Here is a 10,604-nt window from a genome sequence, read left to right as displayed (position 1 = left end):
TATTGACCTAACGTTTTGGTTTATTTTAAACTCTTGCTTTCCCTCAAGGCTTTTCTTGTGGTTTTGCTTCTTTTCTGTTAACTTACTGCACTCAAACTAAACTATCCAACAGAGTGGCAGAATGGTCAAGGTTGTAAGGGAGGTCCCTTGGTCCAGCCCCCTCTGCTCAAGATGGGTCAGCAAGAGCTGGGCGCCTAGGACCATGTGAGTAGTCCCTAATAGGAGCATTTGTAACCTATGGAGCAGTTTTTTTCTTTCCCTTCATTCTGCCTGGAAAAGACAAGATAAAAAATAAACAAGAAGTAATACAGTGCTTAATTTTGGAGGAGGTAGGTTGAAATGGTAAAGTTCATGCAGTCAATCTAAACAGGAATATTTAATAAGTTTTAGAAGTATCAGTGATGTCTTAGTGGTCTTTGCAAAACAAAAATCCCATATCCTATTTATATCCAAAAGAGAGAGAGGTGTGAATACTTAAAGTAAAATCTTGTAGAATAAGTTAGGCTTATTCTCGTAGAGGTAAATTGATAAGACTTTGATAAAAAAGGTGATAAAACAAAAGGACACACTCACTCAGCCAATCCAAAGAAGAAGGGAGATTTCAATAGAACATTTGAACAGCTGAACAGCTTTCTCTCCCTCTCATTGCCTTTCTGTGAAAACTTGAATGTAAAGGGTTGAAAATGCTTCTGACAGAGTCAAAAAGCTGGCTAAACTGGAAGTGAAAACATGCCACTATACTGATGGGTTTTTGAAGTCAAATAGCAGAATAGCTGTCACTCTTGAACAATAGAAAGGGACCTTAAACTGGCAGCTGGGCAGAAAACACTAGCTTGAAAGCTCAGAATACGGTGCTTACTAGCAGTCAAGTGGTGCATACTTCCTGACCTAGTTGTGTTATTGGGATGAAATTAGTGTTTCAAGTTTAACTCAAGCCTGTTTAACAATGGAGTGTTATTTTGATCTTGAAGGTTTTGAAACAGCACCATGTTAATTTGTTTTTGTTGGGATTTATTTTCAGGTTTCAGCATGGTTTTTCACAACCTTTACAGTCTCAGGGCTAAAGGACAAAATCCACTATGTGGAAAGCCTTCAGCAGTTATTTGCAGCCATACCCCCAGAACAGATCGATCTCCCCCCTTTTGTCCTCGAGTATGATGCCAGGGTAAGTGATTGCATGTGGCCAACATGAGTCTATGCTCCTAAGTGCAGCTCTTGTGCTCTCCCATTCTGCTCTGTGAGAGCCTTCAAAGGACTGACTTCCACATTGTAAGAATGGGGAGAAGACAGGGGGAAGGTTCCTGGAGAGTCTAATTGTTATTCTGTGAGTAATGATTGATTCTCTTATTTTTTCGTCTACATCAGCCCAAGCAGGGGCCTTGGCTAAGAAGCAGGATACTTTCCCATTAAAGCAGTCTTCTATGTGCATAAGAGGCAGAGTTCCTTTCCTCAGCCAAGGACTGTAACATAACACACTAAGAGTCTGTGGATAATATAATATTCGTGTTACATACCTGCCATATTCCTTACATTGACTGGAAAAAAGAATTAGTATCTGTGTTTCATCTTCTCCGTCCCACATATTAACAAGCATGCAGGAAAAGGAAAAAAAAAAAACCACCTGGGAAAAATGGAACCATAGAAGGATGCCCTGCCTTTGTGTTGAACCCTCCACCTCTTCCCCTCTCTACCCCAGGTCTCTGACCAAATGGTGGAATGAATATGGTTTGCATTGGCAAAATCATTCCAAAGAGGATGTGATATAACTATAAAGCAATAGCCAGACCTGTGTGTGTACATTAGCAGTTTTGTCTTAAGTTATTGGCTATGCCAGCATTCATGGCTCCCTTGTATCACAGCTTTGGTTTCATGGCAAAAGTTTAACTTGTGCTTTTTGCTCAAAACTGAGGCAAAACTAAGGCCTATTTCTGCCTGTTTACCAGCACAGTCCTCTCTTGGGTGAATTGTGGCAGTCACTAGCTTATGAAAGACAAAGCCATGAGTACCTAATTATTTCTGCCTCTTTGTCACCATTATTGCACCAAAGTGTATTGGAGAAGACTTTTGTTCAACTACTTATTCTATTCTCATTGCAGGAAAATGGGCCTTACTACTCTTCTTATCCTCCATCCCCTGACTTGTGATCTACAGTCCTGTGATGATGCCAGTTTCCCATGGATCCAATGACCTGATGCCTGCCAAAACCTGTGCATTTGCCCATGTACAGAATTCAGAGAGAGGGTTTTCCTTCCCCAGCTCTGGTATTTTTTTACTGATGAGATATTTTCAAGCACTCAAGCAATCAGAGAACTTTATGCCACTGTGAACTGTACAACTATTTCAAATATATTTATCCAATGGAAAAGCTGATTTAAAGATCACTAGAGGCATTTTTTGTTTGGTTGGTTGTTGTTGTTGTTTTTTGAACCTGTTACATTATTTTTCTGTACAGATTTCCTCTTTTCTGGGAAACCCATTCAAAGCATTCAATCGTGTTTTTAACTATGACTATTTTCCAGCTCTGTTTGTAATACCCATTTCTGACTGGTCTGTACAAATATTGTGTAGTACCAGCCTGACACATCACTCATCATATGGTCTATGTTTCACATCTCATTACTTTCCCTTTCTGTTAGTACTGATTACTTTAGTCTTGACCCAGCGAAACTATCTGGAATTGGGAATGCCATGTCTGCAGGCTGAACAAAGTACTACAGCCAAGCCAAGATTACTCCAAGACTTAGTACCATAACTGCTAGGTGAGCTAGGAGCCTTGAAAAAGTCCCTGTCAGTTTTCATTGGATGATGTGACATGTCAGGATGCCACTACCCTCCCAGTAAGAATAAAATTGAAAAGCATTTGTGGTTTCTTTTCTCTAACTATAGCCGTTTATGTTCTCCTTTGACACGGCCAGGTGTGTTTGTATGGTAAGTGAATGCCATCTGCCTAAACTGTGTATGGAGGGGAGGGGGAAATGGAGTCTCCAACCCAAACCTCTGGTGGCAGAGATTGCTTATTAGCGGTGTCATAGTCCCTTTTATTTGCTGTTACACTGACACTCGCTGATTTGTGACGGACGTGATACATGCAAGAGAGCTTAGCCACAGGTTACTTGACTTGGAGGTGAAAAGTGTTTCAGCCTGCCCATGGAAAGCTAAAAGAGGAGAGAGAAGGCTCCCTTGTAAAACATAATTGGTGTGGGTGTCCCAAGTACAGAAGGATGGAATCCCTGATGGAACGACTCACAGCACTACTGAATATGGAAATGATGGTATGATTTTTCATGATTTGATTCTAGCTGCTTTCCTGCCCCGAGTTGCATCTGCTACTCACTCTTTACCAAAATTCAGTTTTCCTTGTTCTGGCAATTCTGCAATAACTACCTCGTTTAACCATAAGCAAAAGTCATTGTGAGATATCTTAGGAGGTGTAGTTATTTGTGCCCATTGAGTTGGTTGGAAATGACACCCCTCTCCTGTTTAAAGATACTGTAAATTGTTGGGATAAACAGGAAAAAAGTCCTCTCTTGGTCATCTAATTGCATGTCATGATTTTTGTTTGCAGTCAGAGGTTTTTTGAAGTTTTGTCAGAAGTGCAGTGAAAGATGGGCCATAATGACTTTCCTTTCTTTCCTACCTCAGCCTGGCTTAACACTGCATTTATACTCCACATATCCTCAGCATATTGGTGTGTCAGTTATAGATACAGGTAATCACTCAGCTGGGGTTTAACAGTCATGCATATACAACACATAAAAAGCAAGTGGATTTGCTTTTTTAAGTCTCCCTCAGGGTCCTTACGTGATTCCTTTATCAGATCCAAGGTGCTGCTAAAAGCTGGAAACTCTAGACCATATGGTCAGTTCACATGTGATTGATTCAGCACTTTTCTGGTGGTTTTTGAGAAGGAAATAGCAGCATTTTATACAGAGCAGCTACCACATGTCCCTCCCGCCTCTTTTCACCTAGCTGTTTACAGCTGCCCTTGTCTAGTGACTTTTATAGCCAGCACTGAATTTTCCATGCTTCTCTGACGATGTGTATAGCTTTCCACCCCCGTTAACCATCTGGTGTTTTTCACACCCATGGCATTTTCAGTGGGGCTGCTGCAGAATTGCCAATGTGCGTTAAGAGGCTGATTAAAGGTAATTCAGAGCTTATTGTGGAAACCGAACTCTCAGCTTGACAGTTTTTAGATGGTTTCTGTCCCTTTAGTTCACAGGTGGCTCACAGTCATAAAACCTAAACTGTTCTTGTTAGGACTCAGTCTGCACGTTTTTCAAGCCCTCATCCAGTCATTTTAAGAAATTACTTGGCTCAGTGAAGTGTGAATGTGCCTCCAGAGCATTTGCAAAGCAAAAAGGAGATCTTGGCACTGTGCATCTTATTGTGTATATTTTTCCTGTGAAAAACTTTGCTTTAAATCTCATTTCTTACCCAAGTCACACAAATCTCAGTGGCAAGACAAACCTGCATTGTGCTGCAAAGATCTTGCATTTTCCAGTGAGTCTGGAGTTGTGGCAATTTACCAATTTCATTTTTTTAATGGAGACATTTAAAAATGTAATGTGACAGTGAAAAAAAAAACCAAAATCTTTGAAATGCTCAGGATATTCATTGCTATTAAAATGTTTAATTGTTTAAATCTAATATGCAAAAAAAAATTGCATTAAACCAGCTGAGCTGCATTTGGTTTAGGCAGAGATAAACACTGGCTTGCCCTAGTTAAGGGTGGACACAATGCTTTCCTCTTGAAGAGGCCAGGGAGGCTGTCTGTATGTGTCATAATGCATTTTACCACCTCTACCCAGTGCAGTCACTGCAGGATTAAAAGTTTTGTTGAAGGGTTTATGGCCTTGCCTAAAGCTATTTCACACCATCTGCAGGCTCAAAAGGGGAGTCTCCTTAGAGAATTGTATTAGTCTCATTATGAGTATCATTATTACCCTCAGCATCATACAGGGCGTTACAGTGATAGAGTGACAGCATTGTTGTTGGTGAAACCCAGATGTGGTGCTGGGGCACTCATTAGCCACACCTCTTCTGACAGATGCTGTGTTCTCTTGGTGACACTGCCATTAGATAGAGTCTGACCGTGGCAGGTGACTCATAGTATCTGGGCTTACCTGTTGTCATTTGGCCAAGCTGAGTTTGTAGCAATTGTCAAGGCAGTGAAAGGTGGAGTATCTGGTGGCAGCTGCTCCTGTGCTGTGTTGTGCTGATTTCTTAACTGGACACTGTTGGGAGTAGGAAGTGGCAAAAAGTTGTGGGCAGAGTCAGAATGTCTAGAGGCTGTTGGGCGACTGTGAATTTATAGAATCATAGAATGGTTTGGTTGGAAGGGACCTTGAAGATCATCTAGTTCCAACACCCCTGCCCTGGGCAGGGACACCTTTCAGCACCCCATCCAGCCTGGTCTTGAACACTTACAGAGATGGGGCAGCTTCTCTGGGCAACCTGTTCTAGTGCCTTCTTTGCTGTGTGTACACTTAGAGCTGAGCTATTCTTTTCCTGTTGTCTCCTGCTCACAAAATCCTAGGATGAAAACAGAGCTGATGAGTTTCTCTGGCATCTTCTCTTCCCCAGTGGTCGCTTAAACCCCTGTTTTTCCTATCTCATATGCCTGTATTGCCTCAACACTGCACTGGAGGCCTTCTCCCCAGTCTGTCCCTGAGCACTTCTGTGGCTGCAGTGCTGCAAAGGATTAGCATCCTGCTGCTGAGACCAGACACTCCATGTGAAATTAATTTAGATGGTTCTGCTATTCAGCCCTTCTCCTTTGTCAAACTGAAAAACAAGAGGAAAACGACTTATCCCCTTTCCCTGGCCTCTCTGGGGTGAATGTCCTGTTACATCTGTGACCAAGCAACCAAATGAATAGTCCCAATCTGAAACTTGTTTGCACCTCTAAGTGTTTTACAGGAATTCCTGACTATGTTGATTCTGGCTAAATAGGAACTGATCCCAGTGACTTCTGTTAGCAAGTGCAGTCTTGGGAGAGTAAGTGAATTGTTTCAGCTGTATTTGAGGAAGAAAGTAAGAAGAAAACTACCTGTAGCAACTCAATTTGTGATCCTCCAGCTCCAAGGAGGACTAACACCAATACATAGCCTGTACTCCAAAGGCAACTGGCCCACTGGATTATCTTCAGTCTCCCATGGGAAAATAATAATACCTGAGTTAGAAGGATGAACAACTGAGCACAGAGACAAGCAACATCCAGTGTCCAGTCTCTGCATTAGGCTGAGGATGTGGATGAGCTAAAGCAGCCCTGAGCCCTACTGGAGCAAGTGAAGGCAAGCAAATTTGCTGCAAGGTGCTGTTTCCTTCTGAAGTGGAATGGGAGAAAGATGTTCTACGCCTCAGTATTGGGATACAGAGCCCTCTTAGCTCATATGCTTAATACTAAAGTAAAGTGTGTGGGGAGGGTGTTGCTCCTCTGGTCCCAGAGTTGATGGAGCTCTCTCCTCCAGGAGAAGGTGGGAAAGGGCTGTGTTAAGGTTAAGGACTGCAGGGACTAAAATGCTGCAGCTCTAGGCCCTCTGCAGCACAGCCGCTCCCTCTTTGAATACCAGAAACTACTTGACTCTACAATCCCCCTAAAATATTTTAAATGGCAAAACCATTCACATCATGTATAACTGAAAGAAAGCCAAGATTCCTAATGCAATTTTGACATAGCTATGGAGGAGGTGGCTTTGCTTGGAAGGACATTATGTACAAAAACGAGGGGAAGGGGATTGTATCAGATGATCCACAGCAGCCTGTCTGCCAGCACAGCATCTGCTTTTAATCAGCTAATCAAATCCTGTTTGAAGCCTTTCTCAGCTGTGCTTCCCTTGAAAACCAGATTCCTCATCCAGATGTGGCAGGACTGCTTGCCATTACAGTGTGGTTAGCACTAGAGCAGCAAAACTCAAAATGTTACTCAACACCTTCACCAAGATGTTATGAGAAGTGCTTGCTCCAGGGAAGGTGTAGATAACAGAGCCTCTTCTCCATTCTTCCCATCTACTGTAGGAGTTTATTCTCTCCTTTTTGGGGGGTAGCAAGGAAGGTTGTTAAATGCCCACCCCTGTGCTCTGGAAGGAGGCCTGCCTGAAGCATCCAGTGTCCTCTAATACTGATGCTTCTGGGTGGAACTGTTTTTGGGAATGACATCTGGCTTTGTATCCAGTTAGTAATGGCATGAGTAGCATGAGCCATGTCCTCTGGAAATGGTCTGGATAGACTGTTCCTGGACTAGAGACCTAAGCCAGTGTACACAGCAGTTCTGCACTGTGTCTGTATTAGTGTGCTCCTGGCACATATCTGCGTGGTACCTGCAGCTCAGCTCTTGTCTGTATATGTGACTTTCAGATCAACCAGTAAGGAAACTGTGGGAAAATGTGATGAGCTTAACCTCAGTCTGTGGGGAAGGTCCTGCAACGTGCTGAGAACTGACATGAATGACAAACACTAAGAAGAAAGGCTCAGCATGATCATTTTGCTGTTGCTGCGTTGTTGTTAGTTGTTTTTTTTCCAGAAAGCAAAAGCAGTTTTTAAGTAGTTGATGAGGAAAATTATTTAATCGTTGACCTTTTAATGAAACCCCTTTAATAGGACCAACTATGTGGCCTGTCACAGAGCAGTAGGTGTCCTGTGTTGTCCATCTTTTCCTAAAAAGAACTGTGTGCCTGGTACTTTCAGGAAAGTATCCCGGGTGTGTCTGAGGAATGCTTGAGGAGAGAGAGTCTTCATGGTTGCCATAATAATGAGCTACTACCCAAGCTATAGTTCTTGCCTGGCACATGGATACTGTGAGGTCAGTGCAACTGGGCTGTAATCTGGCCTTCTGCTTGAGGAAAGGGTGGAGGTGAAGTTTCAAACATGGTTGTAGTGCTAAGTAGAACTACTTTGTCAATAGAATCATTTGCAATTGAGTCACATTAGCAGGATCTCTTTGGTTTCTAGCATGACGCTGTAACAAACTCACATCTACCATAAAGCAACACTGCATGAAAGCAAACACATACATCAGTGCAGGTGTCCTGCCCTGGGGTTAGATGCTCGTCCCACTGAACATGCCCAGTGTTTTCCATCTATGCTTATATCCTTGAAAGAGATGGTTGCAAACCCCGTTTCTCATTCTCACCAGAATTTTTGTAGAACAAGGAGCTCATAACTCATGTGGTTTAGAGGTTAATAGCAGCAGCTGGCTGTTGTAACAACTTGGACACATTTAGGCTTGCTAATAGTTTGGCTGGAAAAGCCATTTTTACATCATCTGAACAGGTTTGCATATTGGCAAGTAAGATGTTACCCTGTTTGCCCAGAAAGGACATTTCAAAGGTGGCTTTGCATATTGGAGACTAGTGCTAGTGAACATAAATGAACTGCACAGGGAAGGTGCAGTGTGGCTGCTTGACTGAATTAATAGTGGTAATAAAGGAAATGCTTGGCTGGCATTGATTAGCTCTGCTGGTTCTCTGGGTGATTGATCCATTAGCATCTTCTTCACTGCAAACAAAGTGTGCAGTTTTGGCAGGTGTATCCATAGCACTTGAACCTGCTCTTCTCAGTAGCAGCCAGCAGCGACAACAAGCTAAGTGTAACCTCAAAGGCATATACATCCTATGTGGATTTAGGAGTTCCTAAAAGTTTTTGGGCTGCCTCTTCAGTAAGCTGCAAGGCCCAGAGATGAGCCAGTAACAGCAGATACCAAAAGAGAGTTACTGAACTGGTCTGGCAAGTGCTCACCCAAGCAGAGAAGAGTGGAGAAAAAACCTTCAGACCTAATCAGTCCAGCCCATCCAAGCCTTTGAGTCTGCAACGGGGGGAAAACTGACAGAACTAAAACTCTTCCTAACGGTGCTCTGCATTGCAGACAAGGAGCAATCCCCTTTTTCTGGTCCCAGTAGACTTCAGAGGGTCCTTCCAAAGGTGGCTGGACAGTACAACATTTCAGTAACATGAGCCTCTCTTGGTTTATTATACAAATGCATCCAGAAGCTTGTACACACAGTATGAAATATGAACTTAGTGAGAGGCTACTGAGCAGAGACCAACTGATGGTCAACATCACAGTTTGAACAATAACATTAAACAAGAATTTCTGTAAGGCCAGAGCCGTAAGACAGAGAACGCTAAGCAGAAGAGCTGTTCTTTTGTGAGACCAGACAAGAGCATTTGAAAAATGCAAACATATTTTATGGTAATGGTCAAATAGCTTCTTTTGGCAGATCCCAGTGAAGTAATTACTTTGAAGGGAAATGCTCCATGTCCTGTTGTGGTAGCTTTGTTTGCTCTTGAGCATCTCTTTGAACTGAACTCTGTTACAGCAGTACACCAAAGCATTTTCGAGGTGCTGATCCAAGAGCTTTTAAAAAATAATAATAAAATGTTAAATCCCAACAACAGACAACCATGAAGCAGAATATGTAGAAATGTTCTGCAGCCTGACTGGTGCAGTAGCAGCCATCAGCGGGACCTGCTGATGTGCCACCTTGGGACAGCAGAGCACTGGGGTGTGGGATGGATGCTCAGTCCAGCAGCACATACTGAGACCCGAAGAAGATGGTGGCGTTTGTGCAGGTGGAGTGGTCATGAATAAGATGCCCTTTTAGACATTTTCAGAGCCAATGATGCAGTTAGGCAAATTCTCCTCCTGGGCATCACATTTAGATGTCTCACTCTATACACTGTGATCATCATCACTGTTATTGTTAGTTAGCAAAACTGGTCACGTAGTCATTACAGAAGCAAAAGTGCAGAAACATTTCACAATTAGCAATGAACCTTAAAAGTGAGTTGCTAAAAACAGACTTTGGGGCTATCCCACTAAAAAACCCATTGCTACCTCCTGCCCTGTCCTCCAGTGGCCCATTTCCAAGGGGCTCAAGGTGCAACAGCTTTTCAACACCTGTTTTGGAAAAGCATGTGAGTGTTTGCTGATGAGTGCAAGTTACGTTAACTATTCGGAGAGGCAGCAATCAGTACAACTAGAAATAGTCCTTACATCTGGGGAAAATGCACTGCAGCCAGCAGAAAGGTTTTCTGATGGAGGGCCACTTTCTTAGCCTGGTCTTGCAATGCTCATCATCCAGCCCGAGGAAGTACACTGCAACTGTGGAGCAACCAGTGAGGACATGGGCAGTGAGCAGTTCCAGTGTCACCCCACCCCACAGCACAGCTCGCTCCAGTTTTAAACCCTCATTGTTAAATTAACAATTTACAGTGACTCCAGACACTTCTAGAGGTTTGGAGGCTTTTTGTTGGGTCTTTTTGGGTGAGGAAGAGCAAAGCTCTTTAGGAGCCCCCTGGACTCTCCAATCACTCTTTGATGCATCTGTGAATGGAGCGTGTGACTGTACCTAGGGACTGCTGGGGAGACCAGTGCCATGCCCATGGCTGCACTGCACAGCTGGGAGCTCATGCTGCTCCCAGACCTCCATCTCTAGATGCCAGCAGCCCTTGCAGTCTAAACAGCACAGAGTTTGCTGTGTCTGGCAAATCCCAAGAGCGGAGCAGCTGTAGCCACTCCAGGACAGCAGTAAAGGGACGTGCACATGAATCCAGAGAGAATTATTCTATTCTCCTGGCACTATAGCAAGCCCTAATGAGAA

The 10,604-nt window shown here is 43.3% G+C and overlaps 1 protein-coding gene across 3 annotated transcripts in view; it reads left to right on the top strand.

Annotated features, from left to right (window-relative positions):
• GDAP2 (ganglioside induced differentiation associated protein 2) overlaps positions 1-2,880 on the top strand; it is a 22,777-nt gene extending 19,897 nt beyond the window's left edge. For all 3 annotated transcript variants that reach the window (XM_027681305.1, XM_027681307.1, XM_027681308.1), the window contains exons 13-14: positions 1,022-1,165; positions 2,097-2,880. In XM_027681305.1, the coding sequence (XP_027537106.1) occupies positions 1,022-1,165; positions 2,097-2,144 (192 nt within the window). In that variant the 3' untranslated portion in view covers positions 2,145-2,880. The remainder of the gene's footprint in view (positions 1-1,021; positions 1,166-2,096) is intronic.
• The last annotated feature ends 7,724 nt before the right edge of the window (positions 2,881-10,604 follow it).

The sequence above is a fragment of the Neopelma chrysocephalum genome, unplaced genomic scaffold (genome assembly GCF_003984885.1).
Source record: "Neopelma chrysocephalum unplaced genomic scaffold, ASM398488v2 Primary Assembly neopelma1_60, whole genome shotgun sequence".
NCBI lineage: Eukaryota > Metazoa > Chordata > Aves > Passeriformes > Pipridae > Neopelma > Neopelma chrysocephalum.
The sequence above is the reverse complement of the archived record's forward strand: the minus strand, read 5'-3'. Positions and strand labels throughout refer to the sequence as shown.